Consider the following 24,791-nt stretch of genomic DNA (forward strand, 5'->3'; position numbering starts at 1 on the left):
CCAATCATAGGTGTAGAAGATAATCTCATATAACTTTATATGTGTTTCCCCCCCCCATTCTGAAGTTCTAAGTTGGTATGATCTGGGGGAAAGCTACCTCACAGTATTTACAAACAACTCAGCAGAGTGAAAAAGTTCACATCTATAATTGATGGAAAGTTCATGAGCATGTAACATATCAAAGGCAACCCCGGAGCTGACTCAAAAGCACAAACTGAAAATTGAACCAGGGCTGTTCGTTTGCTTCTGTGTTTCAGGGCTGAGTCCAGTGATGATGACGATTTTTTTCCAGAGCTCTAATTAGTAAAAAACCAAGGCTTTCAAACACCCGTCTTTTGCTGCTCTTTGTCACCCTCTTCTTCATTATTCAGATTTGAAGAAGGAAGGTTGCTGCTACATTGTCACATGGCTTAATTTATTTTCTGAAATTATTGATTATATTTTCCTGTCAGCGTTCAGCTGATTTCAGTAAATATTAGGCACCATATATTTTTTTAAAAAAAGTTGCAAACAAGCCCACGTTCTTAGAAGTGAAGCCCTAGCAGCAAGAAAGGCATTGGTGCAACACCAATGTACGTGTGCCACAGAATGTGCACGCAAAACTCCTTGGGTGCACAAGTCAAACTTGATGCCGAAGAAAATGGCTCCATATGCAAACACAGCCCCAGAAGATTCTAGGTCATGGGAACCCATTGGGTCAACTCCAGTTTGCATATATACATGTTTGTTTAAATTATTTATAACCTGCTCTTCATTATTCACACAATCCCAGAGTGAGGAATACCACTAATATACAATAAAACAATATTTCATTAAAATAATATTTAATCTAAAATCAGACAATAAACCAACAACAGAACTACATCAGCCAAGACAAATGCTTGGAAGAATGGACACATTTCCCCCCTGGTGTCAAAATTCAATTAGTTTTGATATTGATTGCACCTGAGAATGGAGGGCATGCCAGAGTCGGGTGCCACTCTTGAGAATACCCTATCATGAGTCATCGCATTTCCCATCTCAGAGAATTGTGACATTGTGAAAAGGGCCGGATGGAGTCTTGTATGCTTCCTTCCAGCAACTGGTGCCAAACATATTGCTCTGCTTTCCTTTGGCCCACATCAATGAGCTCTTGTCATCTGGGCAGGCCAGGACCTCCATACACAGTTCCTGGGCTTGCGCCCTGAGGATGTCACTTCAGTGCTGCTAATGCAGAAATAACAATGCAGAAGGCAGCAGTTATGAGTTACCGGTCTCTGTAGCCACAGCAGGCACTGTGATTTTCCAGTGCCTTGACTTCACCCCTGGAGGTGCACTCCATTGTCTTGAGAAAGACAGTTGCCAACATCTCTGGAACTTTTCTTGATCTTCATTCTTTTCCCAGTTTAACAAGCCATGCTGCCCCTTAAATAAGTATTACTTTATTAAGGTCATTTATTGCCTTGCATAAAAGAAGCAATGTATTATTGTCATCTTGCATGCAGCTGGAAAATGGGTATTGATATGGAACAAAACAAAGATCATCTCTCAGAGGGTCTCTGGTAGGAAGATGTAAGGCAAAAAAGCCCATTTAGATGCATAGTAATCTGCATTACAGAACAGAGCTTTGCAAGCAAAAACTTCAGTCAATATTTTAAATTAACCAAATATACAGTAAACAGGGTTAAAGGCAGCAAGCAATTACATTAAAAGCAGGCATAAAAAAGCAGTTGTCACTTTTATTCATCAGCCTGTTTGCCCAGAATCCAAAAGCTAACTGTTTGTGTGAACAAGACCTACTTTGTGATATAAAACATTAGTTCTTGTCATACATTCTTCTGATTATTGATAGTTGTGCTTGGGTGGCATTGATCCGAGTGGATTTCTTGCTGAACACAACATCAAAGCTTTAACACCAGACATACTTACGCTCTATTTTCAGCCAATCTCATTCTTGCGTACAGGCAGTTCAAAGGTATTTCTTCCTCCCCCTCCAATACGATTAAGAAGGGCATCTGAAATAAGGCCATCACTGCCTGGACAGCATGGAGAGCTTCTATGTAGTGCTTTGTAATACAACAGCTCCCTTATGTAGCTGCAAACACTCCACACCGCCCCGTTTCAATGACGTCTTTAGGATGATTCCGGGTCACTTTCAGGTTTGGCGCGATGTGCTTACACACGACCGTGCACATATTGAATGTGCATAAACAGGGTGGGCTGGGTGGGCTGCCTGTATACTGAATTAAGTGATCTGCTATAGAATATTAGCAGATATACTATTGGGATTCCTTGTTACTGCAGACATATGGCTGCCATGTTTTTACTGGAATCTGTGGGACTGAAAGAGATGGACCAAGCCACTATTTAGGCATTAATGAGCTTCTGCTTCTGCTAAGATCACAAGGGAGTTCTGCAGGTTTTGCTCCTGTGCTGCCATCTCACTTCATTGTCAAAATGCAATATGTATCTATTAAAGCGCAAAGCAAGTATACTATTACAATAAGCTCATCGTGTGGACTTACCCCACTTCCATCACAAGAATGCTGCTGTAGCTCATTCAAATAGGTCGTTCCTCACGTGATCAACAAAAAGCATACCTGTAGGACAGTCTTTCCACCTATGACTTCAAGTAGTCTTACTATAAGCTCAGGGACATTGTTAGCTAAAAATGCACATACATTAAAAAATGCATAAGTGAGGGAGAACAGTTTTACATGGAAGATTTACAAGGAAGATTACAATGCCTGTCCAATCACTTCTTTGTCAAAGAATACTCACTATAAGCACATCTTAAACCCTGGCAAATTTAATTGCTCAAAGATATTGGTTGGCCAACTCACTACAAACAAAAATAGTATCACATGCATATTACTTAAATGATATTTTTATAATGGCATTTAGAATTTAAAACTATTAATGTCTTAATATTTGTGGTTGTTATTTTAAAAGTTTTATGGATGTATGGAGTGGATGTGGCTTCAAGTAAATATTTAGGTACATTGGTCAAACTGAATATTTAACATTTATGTATACTATCTGTGCAGTTTAGGATTAGACGATTCATGCTTGTTTGTTACTTTGGTTATTGGATATGTAGATGTGATAATTAAAAAATAAAAAGTAAAAACTCAAATGTTGTGATGCTGTGCAAATTCTTTGCTTGCCTAGCAATGTTGGCTGTGATTTTTCAGCCTTCCTTATAACTATTTCCTTTCCCTCAAGTATCCAGTGTATGTCTGTGCTTGTGTGTTCACCTAAACTTACAATGCCTGCATTACAGACAACCAAAATTGTGTACATCAGCCGGTGTGGTTTTGTGGTTAGAGTATTAGAGTGTCAGACCAGGATTCAAATCCCCACTCAACTATGAAGCTCACTGGGTGACTTTGTACCAGCCACTACCTCTCAGCTTAATCTACTTTGCAGGGTTGTTGTGCGGATGAAATGAGGAGGGGGAAAACCATGTACACCACCTTGAGCTCCTTGGAGAAAAAAGTATGATGTAAATGCCATCAATCAATCAATCAATCAATCAATCAGATAAGTAAGCTCTTGAATGCCAAAGATGCTGCAACAAATCAGCCTTTAAGATGCTAAAGCATTCTTGTATTCTTTCATCCATATTCAATTCTCTTGAGTGTGTACTCTGAGACTCTCGGGCTGTAATCATGCGCATACCTATCCTAGATTTAGGCTGCCATCTTATGCACACACCTAGTACTCAGGGAACGAGTCCCACTGTGTATAGTGGAACTTACTTCTGAGTAAACACGCTGAGGACTGCAAGTCTTGTAGAACTTGATGGGATTTAACTGCCAGATTCATGTGTATACGACTGGACTGTTGGACTCCCCTTTGCTGGCAGGAAATTAAAAGGCCAGGGAAGGGAATAGGATGGAAATCAAATTATTCTTTATAATACAGGGCTAGGCTTGTCTAGCCTTCTGCAGTTCATATATGCCTCTTGGCATAATCAAATAGTAAAGGTTATGTTACTCTTCTGCTTGGAATCAGCCTGTCAGAGAAGCCCTAACATCACTCATTAGAAGGGACAGTGCATGACCTAGTGCTAAGGTTAATGCTAATAATATGTTCTACTGGAGCCATGACTATAGTCTCTCATTACTATCTTTGGCTGATTTTTATTATTTTTTTTGGTCTTTGTCAACATAGGCATTCTAATTGCTAAACAGATTCAGCACACTGAGCTACAGTTCCTGAAACACATTCCATCTGCAGCAGCATGCCATGGGTGTGATCCATCTGGAAATGTTCTTGTGGTCCCGTCAAACGTTTTCATTCATTATGCCCAGAGATGGGCCTTTAAGCATCTCTCAAGCTAGCTGTTAGTGTGTGAGAGAAAATGGAAAGAAGACGCTTTTCACTGAATAGATGTACATTTAGGTCAATGTAATAAACAGTAATGATAAGCAAACAGTGCAATCCTATGCATGTTTACCCAGAAAACTAATTGCCAAATAAGTTGGCAGCTATAGCCTAAGCCAAGGGTAAAGGTAAAGGGACCCCTGACCATTAGATCAAGTCATGACCGACTCTGGGGTTGCGGCGCTCATATCGCTTTATTGGCCGAGGGAGCCGGTACAGCTTCCGGGTCATGTGGCCAGCATGACTAAGCCGTTTCTGGCGAACCAGAGCAGCGCACGGAAACGCCGTTTACCTTCCCGCCGGAGCGGTACCTATTTACCTACTTGCACTTTGAGGTGCTTTCAAACTGCTAGGTTGGCAGGAGCAGGGACCGAGCAACGGTAGCTAATCCCGTCACAGGAATTTGAACTGCCAACCTTCTGATCGGCAAGTCCTAGGCTCTGTGGTTTAACCCAGTGTTTCCCAACCTTGTGCCTCCAGCTGTTTTTGAACTACAACTCCCATCATCCCTGACTAGCAAGACCAGTGGCAAGGGATGATGGGAATTGTAGTCCAAAAACAGCTGGAGGCACAAGGTTGGGAAACACTGGTTTAACCCACAGTGCCACCCGCGTCCCAAGCCAAGGGTAGCCAAGTCATATATTGTTGGATTCCATCTCCTATTATTCCTACCCAACATGGTTATGGTCAGGTATGGGAGTGTTGGAGTTTGGTGGTATCTAGAGGGCCCCTAAACTGTCTACTCTGAGAAATATATGAAAACATCTGATAACTTCTTTCTTTTGCCTCTTTGATTCCATTCCAAAATCTGGGGCAGTTATTGTACTGCAAAAGTAGCCATCAGAATAACTTGGTAGAAATAAATCACTATGGAAAGGAGGCTATATAAAACCAAAGTAGTGCTATGGGGGGGGGGTTGGGGGGGTTAGGTTGTATGCTAAGACCCTTCCGATCCCTGGATTTAGCAAGTGTTAAAATCTAATCAAGGCTTCTAATTCTTGGAATACAGACTTGACTCCTGGTGAGGTGACAGCCTGGGTGAGGGGCCATTAAGGGGTCTCTAGGAAATGCCAAATTGGTGGAGCTCCCTCCTTTTAACTCCATTTAGTTAGAAGGACAAAGCCAGAGTTGAGAGCAGAGAGTTGCAGTGATGTCAGCAAGAGGAAAAGCAGCAAGCTGGAGAGAGAGTCAGAACAATGTTTGATTTCTGTTTAAATCCAAGGCTGTGACGATGGGAGCAGCAGAACCCTTTTGGGGTGTTAATGCTGTGACCTCCTCTGTTGTAGGCTTAGGTTGTAAGGTAAAGGTAAAGGGACCCTGGATAATTAGGTCCAGTCGTGGCTGACTCTGGAGTTGCGGCGCTCATCTCGCTTTATTGGCTGAGGGAGCCGGCGTACAGCTTCTGGGTCATGTGGCCGGCATGACTAAGCCGCTTCTGGCGAACCAGAGCAGCACACAGAAACGCCGTTTACTTTCCCGCCAGAGCGGTACCTATTTATCTACTTGCACTTTGACGTGCTTTCAAACTGCTAGCATATAGCATATATTCAACACAAAAAACAGCGACAATTTGTTGTTGACAAAGGACAGCTGGACATATAAAGGGCTCCATTACCTTCAGTAGCTTAGGGCCTCATCAAACCTAAATCCGGCCCCAGTTAGAGGGAGTAAAAACTGACAATGAGACACCTATGAATCTTTCCATAAGGGAGGTGCCAGAAGAACATTGCACAATTACTCATTGTGACCTTTTGGGAACGTTCTTTGGAGAACAAATGGAGTTGCTGGCATGCAAATGCCTCTCAGGTCCCACCACTATGTCCCTAACACCTCTTGATGTCATATGTACCCAAGGCCAGAGAAAGATCTAATAGGGTCAATGTAGTATAAGTTTGCCTGTCAGTCTCTAGAGAAAGATTGTCAAGCAAGGCCACAAGCGCAGTTTTGGGATCATACAATGAATGAAATCCATACTGACATGGAGGTCCAGAAAGCTGGCAGCAATGCACCCAAGTGGCCCACAGGCTGTCAACTGACCCATTCATTCATTAACTTTTCCCAAGTAGAGAAGGTTGGGGAGGGGCTGAAAGATCACAGAATCTAAACAGTTTTGCATATTGCAGAAACCTGTAAGAGCACTTGGGTAAATGTTACTTGGTGCATCACAGCCCACAGAACATTGCAGAGCAGGCATTTTCTCCCATTGACTCAGCTAAGAAATATTTTCAAAAGTGCATATCCAGTGTGCATACAAATGCATATAGAGTGGTACCTCGGGTTAAGAACTTAATTTGTTCTGGAGGTCTGTTCTTAACATGAAACTGTTCTTAACCTGAGGTACCACTTTAGCTAATGGGGCCTCCTGCTGCCGCCGCGCCACCGGAGCACGATTTCTGTTCTCATCCTGAAGCAAAGTTCTTAACGCGAGGTACTATTTCTGGGTTAGTGGAGTCTGTAACCTGAAGCGTCTGTAACCTGAGGTACCACTGTATTGGAGATAATAACATACAAAAATGCATTATGTTACGGAAAGAATGCTTTGCAAAAGTATTAGAAGAACTGTGCACTGAGATGACGGTGGATTTCCATGAGGACTTCTTCAAAAGTTGCAGATTGATGCCGAAATTGGGAAGGACTGAAGACCAGAAGAAAATGAGAAACGAGAAGAAACAGAACTTGATGGATTTGCCTATTCCAAGTCAGGAGGATGGCTCTGCAACACGGCCCTATATTGCACCAGCCACTCCTGTTCTCTGACCAATAGATGGATCATCAGACTACATAGAAGTTCCGAGACCATATCCAGGATGTTCAAAAGAATAATAAAAAAGAGGGTCAACATCCAATAAGCGATTCATTTTAACACTCCCTTGAGGACATTCATTACCATATCTTGCCCTTATACGCTCCCAAAGTAAGTTCTGTCTACAGACTATGCTTGGTTTTACCTTATTTTGGTTAATGCATGCCCAAGGAAGGTCTGTTCCCTTCCCTTAGCCTGAGCATGTGCCTTCCACCTGAATAAGCAGAATCTCCTCCCTTATTTTATCAATTATTTGCGACCTTTTCCCATTTGAAAAAAGGTCATTGATGTAGCGGGCAGGTTTCACTTCCTTTGGTGACTGGAGTGAGAAGGAGAAACAAACAAACAGATGAAAAGTCCCATCCGATCCCCGCCCCCACTTTCTACCTTGTTAGAAGTGACATCACCGTACATTAAAGACCTCATATCTCCGTTCATATTAAAATCCCTGTCACTTCTCTTGCTCCAGGGCTGTAAATCTGCCACAGTGGCCTGTGCTTGGGGAGCTTTCATTATGGAAATAGGAAGATAAGGACTCCACTCCTATGTTACAAGGGGAAAGATGCACAGCTGCAAAGAGGTTACTTTAAAATTATATGTTTGCATTTTCTTAACTCTTCTATTATCTGTTAGGGCAATTTTTCAGGAGATATCTCTAAATGTAGAAAACTCTGTGTGTGTGTGTGTGTGGTTTTTCTTTTTTAAAAAAACTTTGTTTAAGAGCCAGAGGAATAAAGCATGAATATACAGGGCAGTAAAATGTATTAGTGCATACATTTTTAACTTGCTCATGCAGTAAATCATTAGCCTTTCCCATTGACTTTAGGCCGCCAGCCTCAAAAGAAATGACATACAATAATTTAACCTGTTTCCCCCACTCTCTTTTCATATTTAAATCACACGTAAAACCAAACCAAACCAAAAAACCTGTGTGGCCTCTAGGAAATGGCTATAACAATATTCAACCATTATACATGCTATAAAGGAATCTGATGGCAAAATTCCTTCTGAGCAGTAATAAAAATATAAATAATGTATCAGTTTCTGTCTCATGGCATTGTCAGGCTTCTAGTAAAGCTCACCTGCTTTTGTGCTTTCAATAAACTGATTGGGAATGACTTTACAAAAGCAAAATGAAACATAAAAGATTCAAAGCCCTGCCTGAGCTGTTGACTCACCTTTTAGCAATTCGGTTACGTCAGCCTCAGTTCCCGAACTCTAAAATGGGAATAAAAGTTACTGACTTTAATAATAATAATAATAATAATAATAATAATAATAATAATAATACCCTGCCCCCTTTTGGCTGAGTTTCCCCAGCCACTCTGGGCAGCTTCCAGCAATATATATATATAAAATAAGATGTCAGCTAAAAACTTTCATGAACAGGGCTGCCTTCAAATGTTTCCTAAAAGTTGTGTAATTCTTTTTCTCCCTGACATCTGATGGGAGGGCATGACTTTCTAAGGTTGGTATGGAAAAAATACTGAAACCCATCTGTACTTAGTTTTTTTGTTCTGTTTTAAGGACAATACATAGTCCTATGTAATAATTAAGGACATGATTCAATCAGATTAATTACTTTTTGTTACACTGACTTTAATGCAATAAGTTCAAGCCAATTGAATTTAATGTAATTTTAAAGTGTCTAATTGTGCAGTCCTTACTCTCCAGCATTGTAATGTGTGTTAAGGGCACACACTTACATATCTTTTCAGTAATTAACCTGCAACAACAAAAAGTACGGGTGGAGGTTCCCACATCTGCATCATTCTCCCACAGCCTCAAGTCCTCAGATGCTATTGAACTACAACTCCCATAATCCCCAGCTAAGGATGGAAGAGAAATTTATTCAGCCTTCATTTTAAAGTCAGTTGACCTCATTTGCTGATCCTGGACCTATATGCAGATCCAAATAAAGCTGTCAATCAGATTATGCTCTTTGACTTTCATGATGCACTTTCAGTTCAAGAAATGCACACAAAAATGCATATTTTATGAGGAATGTTTTATAGATATTTATTTGCAAGTGTACTTCTAAACTGCCTATTCATTGTAAAAAAAAAAAAAGAAAGCATGGTGGTGTGCAATAAAATCATTTAAACACCATAAAATTATCGAACTGTAATGTGCAGAACAAATGACCAGCTCTGAATCAAATTAATTCTTTAGAAATGCTTGGCGAAACAGAAACATTTTCAGCAGGCAGAAAAGCATCAGAATCTGGGGAAGGGCATAGCTCAGTGGTAGAGCATTTTCCCTGTATGCAGGAAGTCCCAATTTTCATCTCCAACATCTAGGACTGAGAGAGACTCCCGCTTAAAACCCTGGAGAGTCACTGCCAATCAGTGTAGACAATACTGAGCTAGATGGACCAATGGCATAACTCAGTATAAAACAGTTTCATATGTTCCTAGAATTCTGGGTGCTTGCCTAATTTCAGTGGCAATAGTGTTCCAAAGTATGGGTGCCGCACTGCTCTAAAAGCCATAGTTTGTATAGAAACTAATTGAATATGTGGCAACCATGGAACAGTACAAATATGTGTTCACTGGGAGGTGTGTGCATTGACCAAACTCTGTATTTTGGGGAAGAACATGTATAAACTGTTGACCACCTTAAGCTGCTTTGGGAGGAAGGGCTGGATAGATAGATTAGATAGATAGATAGATAGATAGATTAGATAGATAGATAGATAGATAGATAGATAGATAGATAGATATAGATAGATAGATGTACAGTTTTAAATGTGTATTTTTCGTGCATCTTTTCATTTGTTTGTTGTTGTTTAGTTGTGTCTGACTCTTTGTGACGCCATGGACCAGAGCATGCCAGGCCCTCCTGTCTTCCACTGCCTCCCGCAGTTTGGTCAAACTCATGCTGGTAGCTTCGAGAACACTGTCCAACCATCTCATCCTCTGTCGTCCTCTTCTCCTTGTGCCCTCCAGTATGGTGTAGTGGTTAAGAGCGGTAGTCTTGTAATCTGGGGAACCGGGTTCATGTCTCCACTCCTCCACATGCAGCTGCTGGGTGACCTTGGGCTAGTCACACTTCTTTGAAGTCTCTCAGCCCCACTCACCTCACAGAGTGTTTGTTGTGGGGGAGGAAGGGAAAGGAGAATGTTAGCCGCTTTGAGACTCCTTAAAGGGAGTGAAAGGTGGGATATCAAATCCAAACTCTTCCTCTTCTTCTTCTTCTTTCCCAACATCAGGGTCTTTTCCAGGGAGTCTTCTCTTCTCATGAGGTGGCCAAAATATTGGAGCCTCAGCTTCAGGATCTGTCCTTCCAGTGAGCACCCAGGGCTGATTTCCTTAAGAATAGATAGGTTTGATCTTCTTGCAGTCCATGGGACTCTCAAGCATCTCCTCCAGCACCATAATTCAAAAGCATCAATTCTTTGGTGATCAGCCTTCTTTATGGTCCAGCTCTCACTTGCATACATCACTACTGGGAAAACCATGGCTTTAACTATACGGACCTTTGTTGGCAAGGTGATGTCTCTGCTTTTTAAGATGCTGTCTAGGTTTGTCATTGCTTTTGTCCCAAGAAGCAGGCGTCTTTTCATTTGTTTAGTCTGCCAAATAAAAAATAAATAAAATGTGGAGGGATGAAACAGACCTATAACTTAAATGAACACAGGAAAGAGATAGGGAGAGTCCTCTTTTCTTATCCTCAGCCAGTATTGGCCAATGGTGAGGGGTGCTGAGGGTCAGTTTACTTGTGTTAAGTGGTTTAGAGTCACTTCTACAAATAAAGTGACTTACTTGCTTGACTGATTGTAATATTGATAACCCACCCTTCACCAGCAAGCTATCCTAAAGGACAACAATAACTATACATGGTAAATACACCATAAAACCAACCAATCAAAAACTTTAGCACCCAAGTAATATCTAAGGACTAGGGCTTTTTTTTCCGCCTGGAACTCACTGGAATTCAGTGATGCCACCTCTCTGGTGAGTGCCATTGCCATTATAAGAGAACAAGGGCGGCGTCCACGGTGAGTTCCGGCACCTCTTTTTCTAGACACTGTCCCTTCAGATATTGCTTGGGATTGGACTCCCAAGTCCTATTTCAACAATCTAACCACTATATCAAAGTGGCTTGCTTGTTGCACACAAGTTTGAGCATTACAGTGGTACCTCGTGTTACATATGCTTCAGGTTACATACGCTTCAGGTTACAGACTCCGCTAACCCAGAAATAGTGCTTCAGGTTAAGAACTTTGCTTCAGGATGAGAACAGAAATTGTGCTCTGGCAGTGCGGTGGCAGCGGGAGGCCCCATTAGCTAAAGTGGTGCTTCAGGTTAAGAACAGTTTCAGGTTAAGTACGGACCTCCAGAACGAATTAGGTACTTAACCCGAGGTACCACTGTACATGCATACCAGCCTTTTGTTCAAAGAGCTCTTGGTAGTATATTACACTCCCAGACTCCCCAATATTATCTTCACAACTTCCCTGTAAATAACGTTAGGCTGAGGGAAAGTGACTGACCCAAGATTGCCCAGTTAATGTCCCAGTTGAGCAGCAGTGTGTAAGGTTCTGGGGGTCTTGAGCTGGAGATTCTTGCAACAGGACCAAGTCACTATACTTCCTGCACTACAGGGGAGATTCCTGTCAACCTGACCTCTGCTGCTCTGCAGCACTAGAAAGTCAAAATGTCGCCAGCCTGCCACTGTCTCTTTCTGACTTCCCCCAGCTCCACTCTTCCTCTGACATAGGTGATTGAACTTTGGGTTCAAGGTCAACAGTCAAATCACTATACTACACAGGCTCAGGTTGTAAAACAGGCCTCCCTTGTATTGTTGAAGAACTTAAAAGAACAATAACAACCTTCATGGGTGTAGCCGGGATTTTTGTTGGGGGAGGCAGGACTTGATTAGGAGGACAGGACTTGTGTTGATGGGGGAAAACGGACGAGGTTGGTTGGTTAGTTAAGAATTTATATTGTTTTACTCAATTTAGGGGAGCACCTGCCCCACCCCCGGCTACACCCATGACAGCCCTAGTCTTTCAAAAGCAGTTAGCAAACTTTTAGCTGTCCTGATGCAGAGTCCAGTGAGTCCTGCATAGAGGATCTGCATAGAAAGATTTAAGTATGCATTTCAGAACATGGAGCAACCAAGCCCTGATATGGGAACCCATGGAAAGATCCATGCATTCACTGGATTTCTTGTCACCAGAAAATAGCTGTATTTAGCCATTTTTAATATTCATTTTAGAGTATATTTCTTGCCCTCATCCCAAGAGCACATTTGCCTCATTTTACCCTCCAAACCAACTTCTGAAGTGAATTAGACTAAGAATCTGTGATTTTCACTAGGACACACCATAAGATTCACGTCTGGATAGTAATTTTGTCCAAGAGATTTTGAGCATGATATTACCACATTTGCTTTGAATAGCCTAAGCATAATTGTAGTAATTGTAGACAAAACTAGCTACATTAAAGAGCAATATAAGTAACAGTAAACATTGCATTTTTCATAAGCCAAGTCTAAACTAAAGCAAAGAATGAAAATAAACATTTTCAACAAAAGGGGGTGAATGGTATCTACAATGAACTTTTGTTTCAAAAACCTGATTTGTTGCTAGGGTTAGCTCTTCTACATGACAAAATCAATTCTACTTTGATGAAATTAAAAGCAGAAGGGAAAACAATGTGCAGTTTACAAGACAGTCTAAGCTGATGTTTGTGCAGAGAATCAATGCTTTTTGGGTAAAGGCTAATTTAATAATATATTAGATTCAGTAATTGGAAACATGGATGGAGAATAACCATTTCTGGTTATAGGCTGCTTGTTTGACAATGATACAGCTTTAATTCAAGACCTTGAAATTGACACACCCTGAAATTGATCCATATAGTTAAAAATTTATAATAAAACTGGAAAATTGTCCAGTGATGTAATCACTCCCCCCCCCCAAAGGCTAACATGAAATACAGCTTCTCTATATTAGATATGGGCTTGAAACCACACAATTGCCACGATTTGGCAAGAGTGATGCAAAAGCAGAAACCAATTTCCATTCCTGACTAGACTACCCCCTGCTAGAAATATCAAACAAGGATGAGTGAGAACTATGTATCCAGCACTTTCACATGGCACATCTGTATTGAAGAGACACTGCCAAACAAATAATAAGGATGGACTTCTCTGGCAGCACTAATAAACTGTGGTGGGGTCAAAGAAACAAGACTGGAGACTGGACTGAGTCCTTTTCTTGCTTCCCCATTCCCCATATATTTGCTTACAGCTTCAAACAACCTTGTCCCATCCTTCCTCATTGGTGATCCTTGGGTGCGATCCTTTGCCAACATCTTAGGACTGGGACCAGTGTCTTCAACTCCAGCGCACACTGTAATAGAGCCAATATGAGTTGGGTGTGTGAATACTCATACACTATTAGACAACCCAAATGGTGTGGCAAACAGCAGCATATCATGCTAGCTGTGGAGTCTTTGGAGTGCTGGAAGAGGGGTAGCCGATGTAATGTCTTCTAAATGTTGTTGGACTACAACTCTCACTGTTCCTGAACATTGGACATGTTGGCTGGGGTTGATGGGATTTGTAGTCCAACAGCATCTGGAAGGCATCACACTGCCCCCCCCATTTTACATACACCCCCATTTTACATACATCCTGATATCACATTGTGGCCAGAGTTGGTCTGTTTCAGAACTTGCCAAAGCCCATGCCTGGCTCTATAAAGTTCACACCTGCCACCCACTTGTTCAGTTTCTTAAGACCTTGCTTGTTTTCAGCAATACTTTTCTAGTCATGGCCAATAATTGTGATTCGTAAGATCAGCTAGTCCTGCTGAAAGTTGTAGGAATTGCTGACAACATACTAGGACACTAGCCTAAAAGCTCCTCAATAGATTGATAGGTTAGGAAACTGCAGCAAAAACATGTTTGTCAATTATCGCCATATATAAAGTTTACTGAACCAGTCAAATCTTCAGCACAAGAGGTTTCTAGCTTAGTTCTCTCTACCTTCTGCACTGGCAGAACGAGTCCACTCGAGACCCCTGTCTGAGCATACGGACCCTTTCCTATCACGACAGTGATTTTGGCTTGAGGTTGAGGATTCTTTTGTTGTTTGCCTTTGGGTTGTGAATACTGAAGTGCAATCTTTCTCCTAATTCTGAAAATTTGTCATGGACCAGAGCCCTATGTTTGTCCATGGAAGCACTGTGCAATGGGACACAGTGGGGAATACCTGTATCCACTTATGGAGGGAGATAAGTCTGTCTTGGGTTGGTGTCATCACTGGCTCGAGGCTGGGGTGGTAATTGCTGTCAGATGAAGAAGAGAAAGGGGAGCCCATTGTGGGGAACAGGCTGAGAAGGAGGAAGCAGAAAGATGTTCTTAGTTGCTGCCCTTCAGTAATGTTATACTTTCCCCAGAAACATGGCCTCCCCAATGAATCCTGGAAAAAGTAGTTTGTTACGGCTGCTGGGAACTACAAACTGCATTTCTCAGGATTCTTTGAGAGAGGCAATGTGCCTTGCATATGTGTTTAATGTGTGGTGTGGAGGTGACCAAATTCTGAAGTCTTTTACAGTCTACTGTCTTCACAACAGCCCTGTGAAATACTGTAGATCACAGCACAATTTTAGCAGAACGATAAAAAGATCAGTACTAACACCTTCAAGACTAACAAATTTATTATGACACACGCTTATTTGGGAGTTAAAGCCCGCTTCATCAGATTGCATCATTTTTTGGTAATCCATGAAAACTTATGTAAATGATACATTTACTTTTAATGTGCTTTAAAGCTGTGGTGCTTTAGGGACTTCCGGGTTAGCGCGATCTGGTTAATGGCGGATTCCCTCCGAGCTCCGGAGGGAATCGGCTCCGCTGGAGAAGGGTTCTACCGCGACGGCGACGCGGGGACCCTCAGAAACCGCAGGCGCTGAAGCCTGCGGACTTGGTGACTCGGCGGGCACCTAAAGCGCCCCCGACCCACGAAGAGCCTTTTTAAAGGCTGCGGAGAGGGTACGGGGAGCGGCGTGGTGCTGTGAGTGGACCGCTACTGCAGTGGAGCGAAGCCGCGAGCCATGGCCGGAGACCGCTGACTTTCTTCCCTGAAATTCGGACTTTAATTAATCCGTGAGTAAAATGGAATTTGGACTTTAAAATTTCTACCTTTGAATTCGGTACGATCGGGGGATGTGCTAAAGGGAAGTCCGCACCCCCCTGCTTACAGAAGATTTAAAGCAAGGATCGGAGAACTAAGGTGGAGAGTTTTTTTCTTTTTGGTGTTTTTTAAAAGATAATATTTTCATGAATTTGACAGAAGATTTGTGCTGGAGAGTAAGAGTGGAATTTTAGAAGTCTTTGTCTAAACCCCCCCCAGACCCGGGAGTGTCCTGTATGTGAGCTGGAGAAAAAGGAACAAGGAGTTTGACAGCTGTCAAAGGAGCTGTCAAACGGGCAGTGAAAGTTAAAAATTTTATTATTTAACACCTTTCTGGACTAAATTTGCTATATTTGAATTAAACTGGTTGGGAACAAAGTAGTGAAATAACAAAGTAACGGACTGTTGGGAAAAAACTATTAAGTAACCAGAATCCCCCTAGGGGAAACATTGAAACACTACAATGGCTGCAGATGGAAAACTACAGGCAGAGATAGAAATAATGTTTTTTCTCATGGGAAAGTTGCAGGAGCAGACTACGGCTATGAGTAAACAACTTATAACCTTGAACTCTAAAATAAGTGACTCTGCTGAATGCACAATGGATTTGACCGGGAAAAAATCTACAGCTGAATTAGAAGAGATAACTTCGGAACAGGAGGAGAGGGAACAAGGGCCAGTACAGATGGAGAGTACCAACCAGAAGCCTACATTGTCAGAACATAAGGAAGAAGACCTTTGGATTACAAATCTGCGAAAGATGCGAAAGAGGAGGGAGGAAGCCCCTGGAACACTTGGAATATTTGAATTTAAAAGAAGCAAGAAATATGATTGGGGCTTCCTCTTTGAGTATGGAAGATTAGCTGACCTTTCGCAGCAGCTGGTACCAAGCACTTTGGATGGAAGAAAACCTGACGAGACTGAGCTAGAACTCCTTCGAGACCCGATGACCAACAAAGAGGGCTACTAACAAAATCGGCAGAGAGAGACTGACAGAGATTTAAAGGCCTCAGATGTGAGGAATCCAGGCTAAAAACTGTTTTTGTGGACATGGGGACATTGGGAAGGGACAGAAACCGGGGCGGGGGGGGAAGAATTTTTTTTAAAAAAAATGTTTATGACCTTTGTGTTTGATTATTATGACCTATTTTTAAGATAAAAGGGAAATTCGTGGAAGGAATTTGAGTCGACCTTAGAAAAGGATTTAATATTTATAAGAAAATTGGATAAGTAAAATTTGGCCAAGTAATAAGAATTAAGTATTTCTTTAAATATATATATATATAATAATAATATGTAAAGGATGAGAGATATGAACTTGCTGAGCTAATTTAATTGAATTAGGATGTATGAAGGGGGGGTGGGGGGAGGTCAAGAACTGGGGTTAGGAAAGTAAGGATATGAAACTTTATATGTGTTGTCTTTGTCTGTGTGTGTGTGTTTGTGTTTATAAAATGTGAAAACGCAATAAAAATTTTATAAAAAAAATAAAAAATAAAGCTGTGGTGCTTTAAATCCCAAATGTCATTCAATAGACATTTCTATTCATGTCTACTCAACAGCAAGTCCTACTGAGTTCAATGGGGCTTGCTCCCAGGTAAAGGAATGAAGGAACTGCAGCCCTAATTAAATTGATAACTAGGGCTAGGGCTTAATAACTGTAAAAACATTATGTTTTTTGTTCTGTTATGCTATCCCAGCCTTTGTAATAGCATGAGCTACAGATAAAACAAATACAACCCTGAAACACATTTTTAATCCTCTGTACAGCTCCCATTGATCTATGAAAAAGGCTTCATTATAAGTAGTTGGGGGTGAGAGGACTTCTTATGTTTCATTGTTTTGTACTTCGGTAAAAGGAGAACAAGAGAAAGAATGTCAAATATCACTTTATGTTTTACAGTTGGCCATAAATTTTTAATTGGGTCTTCTGCACAAGGATTCTGAAATTGTTCCTCTTTTAACGCTCCACAGTAGGTAAATGTTCCATTGTCTGGATTTCCATCATTAAGCTCAATTGACAAAGGCCAATGCAACTCTCCTCATTGTAACTTTGTAACCATTTATGTTTGAGGTGAAGATGTTAATATGGAAATTTTGTGAGCTAGGAATGGCTATGAACTCTATCATTCTGATTTATCCCCTTTCAACTAATGCCCACTCTAAAGGAAACTTCCAATAGTTTATATCTCAAGGCCAGCACCAGAGCAGATGTATGAAATTTGGAATGTTGGACATAAACTTTTATTACCAAAATTATAAATAATTTCTGCCACTTACAATGTTCACCTTTCAAGTTCATCTTGATTAAAAGACAAGGGCGGCTTCTGTCTGATTCCAATGAATAATAACACCAGGAAAGCTTTGCCATGGTACACTGTAAAGAAATTTACAGAAGCAATGGTACATAGAATCTACCTGATCTGATCTGAATCTGCCTTCCACCTATATAGGTTAAACACTTAAAAAAGATACCAGGCTGCAACGTTCAAGTTGTTCAAAAATGCATGTAAGGCTATTTGTGACTGAATCATTTCAATGCTGTGGTCATACTTGTGTAGTGAACATAGATCGGCTTTATTTTCACCTCCAGAGTTTTGAACTGTTTAAACACGTCCATTAATTATGGATTACGTAAACTCTTTGAAGACTGTATCTTTGAGGTCATTTAGATTTTGTCACTCAGGAAATGTAGCATTCTTAGGTTGCCCATTAACAGATGTGATTACATGATCTTCGAGGATATATAAAGATGGAATTTAACCATCTTAGGAGTTTTAATTTTCATCTGCTGTTTCCATCCTACATTTGTTAATAATTAATATCCACTCCTCTTGACTGGTAAGAGAGATAAGGCATACTTGCCTGTTGATCCAATGTTTTCTGAGATACTTCAGATTAATCATTTTAATTCACCTTTGCTGTAGTATTCCAAAGAACTGCAAATGGTCTAGGTCATCCAGTGCTTGCATATACTTCAGTTAAAATTACAGCTATCTACTTTTACTTTGTATGTCTCAGACACAGCATCATTTGTGTATTATCTGAATGTTTTGAATGTCTCCTAGCCATTGAGATAAATGTACTTGTACATAACTTTTTGTAAAGTCTGCTGCTAGCATGTTTTATCTGCAATCCTATACACACTATTTTGAAGTTAGCCCATTGGCCTGTGCTATAGTTTGTGGGGTGCCTGGACTCCCTTTCTAATTGCTGGACCTCCATTTCTAATCCCTGGGTGCCAGACCCTGAGTTTGGCTTTGCAAAATACAGGCCAATCCAATCCTCCAGTGTTCAGGCCAGCCTGAATGTCCAGGTCGTTAAGCAAATAAAGGCAGGGTGTTGACCCATCAAGGAAGCCATCAACAAGGCAAAGACTATCTGGAAGCAGGCAGGTGGAGCCCAGCCGTGGGCTGAGAGATAGGTAGCAGGAGACAAAAGGCAGAGTTGCAGGAGTGAAGGGCAGAACTGGAGTGGGCGAGGATGTAAGCCGAAGGAGAGTTTGTTGCATTTGGCAAGGAGTTTGCGAGCTGGAGAAAAAGGACTCAGAGCAGCATGGGGCTGGCAGTTTTGGATTAAACATTGCAGCCACGAGAGAGACAGAACCTGCTTTGAGTAGAATGCTTTGAACATTGCAGGCCCGGGTGTACAGTGGTGCCTCGCAAGACGAAATTAATTCGTTCCGCGAGTCTCTTCGTCTTGCGGTTTTTTCATCTTGCGAAGCACGGCTATTAGCGGCTTAGCGCTATTAGCGGTTTAGCGGCTTAGAAAAAGAGGGGGAAAAGGGGGAAAACTCGCAAGAACTCGCCCGACGTTTCGTCTTACGAAGCAAGCCCATAGGGAAATTCATCTTGCGAAGCACCTCAAATGACGGAAAACTCTTTCGTCTAGCGAGTTTTTCGTCTTGCGAGGCATTCGTCTTGCGGGGCACCACTGCATATATGTGTAAATAAACCATATAGCATAAAGACACCAGTGTCTCCACTGTGCCTCATTTCCAAAGGAAACATGAACCCTGGGTGCCTGTAACCCTGGAATCTTGCACAGCTGTGGAGATTGGGGTGGTGTATAACAACCTGCATAGAATGTACTTTGAATTAAATATGCATAGGATTGTGCTGTTAAGTGAACTTTGGCGATCCTCCTTTTCATCAAAGGACGATTAAGCAGGCTCATTTCACATGCTTCTTACCCTACAGCTAAACCCTTGGCAATGTAGTTGCACCAATGTATTTGGTGTTGGACTTGTAGTGTTTTTAATTTCAGGGAAGCTGACTTCCGGTAGTGCAGGGGTAGGGAACACATGGCCCTCTAGGTCTTTCGGAACTACAGCTCCTATCAGTCTTGACCACTGGTCATGCTGAGTGGGGCTGATGGGTCTTGGGCGTCTAGCAACTCTGAGCAAGCAGATTATGTGAAAGACCTTAGAGAGCTGCTACAATCTAAATAATACTGGGCTGGCTGGTATGACTCAATTCAAGGCAGCTTCCTATGTTCTTATGATGATGCTTACCATGCCTTCCCAAGTTTCAGCATCATAATTTGCCCTCTGAATGATACTGGAGGGATTTGTTCCCTTTGCTGCACACATCATGCAGAAATTCACAGGAAATATACCTCTCAAGTACGTAGCAGTAACTGTAGCAGGAAGGCGAAGAGCAAATGAGTTGAGCTTCATTATACAGGTGCTAATGGAAGATTTCCCATTGTTTTTAGTTGTTCAGGCTTTAGATGGAATTGTTGAGAGGAAGCATGCAGAGTGAAGATACAGTTCACAATGTGATATTCCCTTGCCCTTTCCAGTGCTAAACATTCAACCACGGCAGAAAGGATATCTGTTATTTACAAATGTCAACACTAAAAGCACCATCGCAAATATTGCCAAATAGTGTTTTTGAAAAAAACAAAAACGGAGCCTTGCTTTCCAAAGGAAAGGCTGAATGAATTTGGATTACAATCCCTCCAATGGAACTATGGGGATGAATGTATTGTTACCCTTCCTTTTCTGTGAATGACTCCTGTGGTCAAGGGCAAGCTTTTTATATACCATATACATCAAAGCACTTATCAAATATAAGCCTGGTGATATCTAACATTCAATTTAAGTACTACCCACTAGCAAAGAAAGTGTATTCTACGTAAGAGAGAACGTGCTGGAGACATACTCATACTGGGCTGGCACTGGCAGGTGAGCTTTGTTAGGACTATGACAGGAAGGCATTAACATCTCCTGCTATCTATTCCACTGTCTTCATAAGAAGTGCAAGCCAAAGGAATTTGTGTAGCTGAAAATACGTTTCATCCACCTTTTCCAAAATAGGTTTTGGAAAAGATTATGGAACCCAAGAAATATTTATCATGCATTTTTTTCATGATTTTTTTTTTATTAATGAAACATACAGTACAGAATGTACAATACAAAAAATGAGCTGAGCCAAACTGAAACTGTGCAGGAATAATTCAATCACCCCAGCAAAAATGAAACTTTAAGTACTGCCCTGTTCATGGGGTTAATGGTAGAGCTTTCACAACTGTCCTGGGTTACCTGTTAAACCTATGGGAAACAATGAACGTATTTTGCATGCCCTTCTACTTGTACTAACTATAGCTGGGCTCACCGACATGGCACCTTCGAGTACACAAAAACCAAATATGTCTTCTCTGGCACCCAGAGGGTCCTCTTCTCGGCTGAAATGAGGCTTGAAAGATACATTCTACTGTAGTGAGTAGCAAAGGTGTGCTTGGCTGCAGCGGTGGAGGTGTGTGTGTGTGTGTGTGTGTGCAGTGCCCGCAATTTCTCTGGATGGCTAATTGGACCACAGGTCCAAAAAGGCCAATCCAGAGGACTGATACAGGTTTGCATGGATATCCTTTGGCTAGCAAAGAGTGGATGAGCTGACCCAGGTTATCAGAACACCCCTATCTCCCAACATGCGCTAAACAGACATGCCGTCTGTCATTTTGTACTACATAATCCAACTTATGCAGAAACTTTGCTGAAATTTCCAGGAAATTTGGGGAAGGGGCATAGCTCAGTAGGAGAGTACCTGCCTTGCAAGCAGAAAGTCCCAGATTCAATCTCTTAACATCTCTAGGTAGGGCTGGGAATAAAAGGTTAAACAACCCTTGGACAGTTATGTTCAGTCAAAGGCGACTATGGGGTTGCAGTGCTCAGTTCGCTTCAGGCCAAGGGAGCCAGCGTTTGTCCACAGACAGCTTTCCGGGTCATGTGGCCAGCATGACTAAACTGCTTCTGGCACAACGGAGCACCATGACAGAAACCAGAGCACACAGAAACGCCGTTTACCTTCCTGCCACAGCGGTACCTATTTATCTACTCACATTGGTATGCTTTTGAACTGCTAGGTTGGCAGAAGCTGGGACAGAGCAATGGAAGCTCACCCTGTTGCACAGATTCGAACCGCTGACCTTCCTATCGGCAAGCCCAAGGGGCTCAGTGGTTTAGGCCACAGCGCCACCCGGTCCCCTAGGGCTGGGAATACCACCAGCCTGGTCAGCTGCTTCCAGTCAGTGTAGAGAATACTGAGCTTGATGGAGTTGGGATCTAACTCAGTATAAAGCAGCATTCTATGTTCCTAAATAAACTGAAGTTGTGCAGAAGTTGTGGTTTTATGCAAGATACCTTCCCAGCTGCTAATGCCTTGTTTTTGAAGACCAATTTTCTTTGAAAACCATTTAAACAATACAAAAACCATTGTCTCTGCTTCCTCTTCTGGCCAGACATAAAACTGCTCACCTCTTTTGAGTGTTTACTCTTGTCTCCCCTTGACATCTGTCCTCTGGAGAGCATAGCTACAGCCATCCCAGCACTCAAAATGTACTTCCTGCTTTGCTTGGCAGAGGAACTAAACAAAATTAATGGAAATTGCGTACTAAACAAGAAATATTTTCAGTTCATGCATCAAGAGGCAGCAGTTATGTAATGGAGAACAAAGGGTATGCAGATAACGAGCATTAAGAACTAGTTCCCTGCCCTAACTTCCCTCTGTTTCTGTGGGTAATGTGTTGCTGAGCTGGCTACCTCTCATTTCCCTCACCTGGTCCATTCCACATAACATTTGCCAAGAACTCATGCTGCCATTTAAATCAAGATTGGCCAAGGAAGTCATATGAGAAAAACACATTTGTCTATTCCTGTAAAATATGCAATATGATGGGTTAGGGGGTGTTCAAGACTGGTTTTGACACTACAGGTATTTTATTTTTCATCCAAGAGCCAAAACCTTAAAATTGGAATGTAAAATATGTCACATGAAACCTTACAGCTTATAGAGTCTAGGCAGCTGTTTGACTACTTCATATCTTCTGGCTTGAAAATCATCAAAATATATTTTTGGCTCCTTCCCTTAATATATAGGAGTCCTCAATCTATGTTTTTAAAACTTCAACCAGGTTGAAATAAAAAGAAAAGCAGACCAGATATTTTTCCAGGAGAGTTGTGTGAATTAGGAACATAGGAAGCTGCTTTATACTGAGCCAGACCATTGGTCAATTTAGCCCAGTATTGTCTACACTGACTGGCAGAGGCTCTCCAGGATTTCAGTCAGGGGTCTCTCTCAGCCTTACCCGGAGATGCCAGGGATTGAACCCGGGACTTTCGATGCTCTACCCACCCATATCTCCATGTGCCTTATGTGCATGTTCTCATTTCTCTAGCTCCAGCACATAATGGGAGCTGACAGTCTCAGGGTCCCATCAAACAAGTGACACACCCGTTGAGAGTTCACACTAAGAAGTGGGGGGAGGTTCTGACAATTGTTTGAAAAGCAATAGGCAAAGTCACTCCTGAGCATCTTCTGCAACATTTTTTAAACTGTGCTGTTTTCTACTCCTGGGTCCGCCAAGAGCCACTAGATTCTGCAGCTGAATTGGCCCTCTCTGGACTCCACCTCCAGACCCTAGCCAGTACCAGAATCCATTAATTTCAGGAGTCTGCAACTCTAGTTGCAATTCACAAGCTGTACACTCTGCTTCCTGAGAAATAGGCTGCAGTCTCAAGTGCACTTAGATGCTCCACTGAATACAGCAGGGCTTATTCTGATGCTGCTTAACACCATATATTTAAAGAAGATTCAAACCACATTTAACCCCTCAAATAATTCTGAGCACTGTAGTTTAAGGGTGCCGGGAACTGCAGCTTTTCTTACAATTCTACAGTTCCCAGGGCTCGTGCAGGGTGCACTTTGAACGTGCTTTAAAGTTATGTATATGCAGCCTGAGTAAACATGTGCAAACCTCTATGCACATATTTTGCAAAGGAAATCTTGCCAAACCCAGTGGGGCATTTTTGAGTGACATGTTTAGGCACAAGCCGATAACGGATTTCTGAACAGCTCACCCTAGCGGCAGGGCTGGCTCAAGACTTTTTGTTGCCTGAGGCAAAGAACAAGGCAGCACCTCTATTACACAGAGGGCCAATTGGATTGGCAGTTGAATCTTATTGATGGTGGATGAGGCCAAAAGCTTACCTAGTCCCTGTAGTGTAGGGGCAGGGGTGGCGAGCCGACCTGGGCGCAGGGGGGGCTGTAGGTCGACATGGTGGCTGCTGGGCATTGGGGGCTGGACTGCTGGGCAGCAGAAGAGATGCAGGGCGGCATGGCAGTTGCTGGGTGTCTCCGCCGCTGTAGGTGGGTAGAGCCACTGCCGGTCCCTCAAAACACCAGCTACGTAAGTTTTGGCTGTTTATCCTAATAAAGCTCAACAATTGTGTCAGCTCCCCTAAAAAAAAGCTCATGTTGTACTCACAGTAGCCAAACATATGCTTATAGGAAGCCCACAAACATGTTTTCCAATACTGACAATGGGCTAGTGTTGTCCACCAATGAGGTCATCAGAGGGCACTGGAGAGGCCACCCCCTGATGCCTTGCCAGCACCTGCTGCTTGAGGCAGTTGCTCCACTCTGCCTAATGATAGGGGGGCAAATTCTATGCAGAGGGGCCAAATTCTGCCTGGAGAAAGCACCAGCGCATCCCACCCAGTTGCAACATGTTTTCTGGCAACTCCGAAGCAAAAGGCGTTTTCTTACATGGGACTCTTCCAAGGTTTGCTATTTCTATTAAGGCAGTTGCGTTTGGGCAAAAGTTTCCTGCACTGCAGGGGGTTGGTCTAAATGACCCTCGTGACCCCTTCCAACTTTACAGTTTTATTATAATACTTGGGACCGGCAGCAACAACGTCCCGATTGGAAAACAAAGGCACAGCTCGCTTCTTATCGCCGCACGCGCGTATTTATTTCACTAAAACAAAAGCTTATGAACTCCTCCCTCGCGGCTTCTCCTACTTATACCGTTAGCAGGGCGGGACTCTCTCAAAGGGAGCCCTACAGCCCGATCCCCTGCGTGCGTCGCCTTTCCTCGGAAATAAACCCGATTTAAGTCCAACGGGACTCCTTCTCTCTAGCCTTAAGGAAAGAACTCCGCCCTGCTTTTGAAAAGGCGGAGGAAGCGAAGA

At 42.3% G+C, this 24,791-nt stretch overlaps 1 protein-coding gene across 2 annotated transcripts; it reads right to left on the reverse strand.

Moving 5' to 3' along the window:
- Window positions 1-908: 908 nt before the first annotated feature.
- LOC307224121 (uncharacterized protein) lies at window positions 909-24,731 on the reverse strand. Of its 2 annotated transcripts, XM_079990631.1 has the most exons (9): window positions 24,622-24,731; window positions 23,809-24,058; window positions 22,077-22,185; window positions 17,600-17,696; window positions 14,396-14,516; window positions 13,429-13,532; window positions 8,350-8,389; window positions 2,580-2,644; window positions 909-1,404 (listed from the first exon to the last, which is right to left on the reverse strand). In XM_079990631.1, exons 6-9 carry the CDS (start codon window positions 13,492-13,494, stop codon window positions 1,240-1,242), a joined length of 336 nt encoding a protein of 111 aa, XP_079846757.1. In that variant the 5' UTR covers window positions 13,495-13,532; window positions 14,396-14,516; window positions 17,600-17,696; window positions 22,077-22,185; window positions 23,809-24,058; window positions 24,622-24,731; the 3' UTR covers window positions 909-1,239. The 2 variants fall into 2 exon arrangements, with proteins under 2 accessions (XP_079846757.1, XP_079846758.1); XM_079990632.1 differs by lacking the exon at window positions 23,809-24,058 and having other exon boundaries at window positions 24,628-24,683.
- Between the last annotated feature and the right edge of the window lie 60 nt (window positions 24,732-24,791).

Source organism: Podarcis cretensis, assembly GCF_951804945.1.
Source record: "Podarcis cretensis genome assembly, chromosome: 9".
NCBI classification, from domain to species: domain Eukaryota; kingdom Metazoa; phylum Chordata; class Lepidosauria; order Squamata; family Lacertidae; genus Podarcis; species Podarcis cretensis.

Coding starts and splice junctions, on each gene's coding strand:
- LOC307224121 (XM_079990631.1), bottom strand. CDS start 13,494: ATGTTGGCAAAGGATCGCACCCAAGGATCACCAATGAGGAAGGATGGG. Junction 8,390..13,428: donor GGACAAGGTTGTTTGAAGCT/GTAAGCAAATAT, acceptor TTCCCATTTTAG/AGTTCGGGAACTGAGGCTGA. Junction 1,405..2,579: donor GTGGAAAGACTGTCCTACAG/GTATGCTTTTTG, acceptor TACTTATTTAAG/GGGCAGCATGGCTTGTTAAA.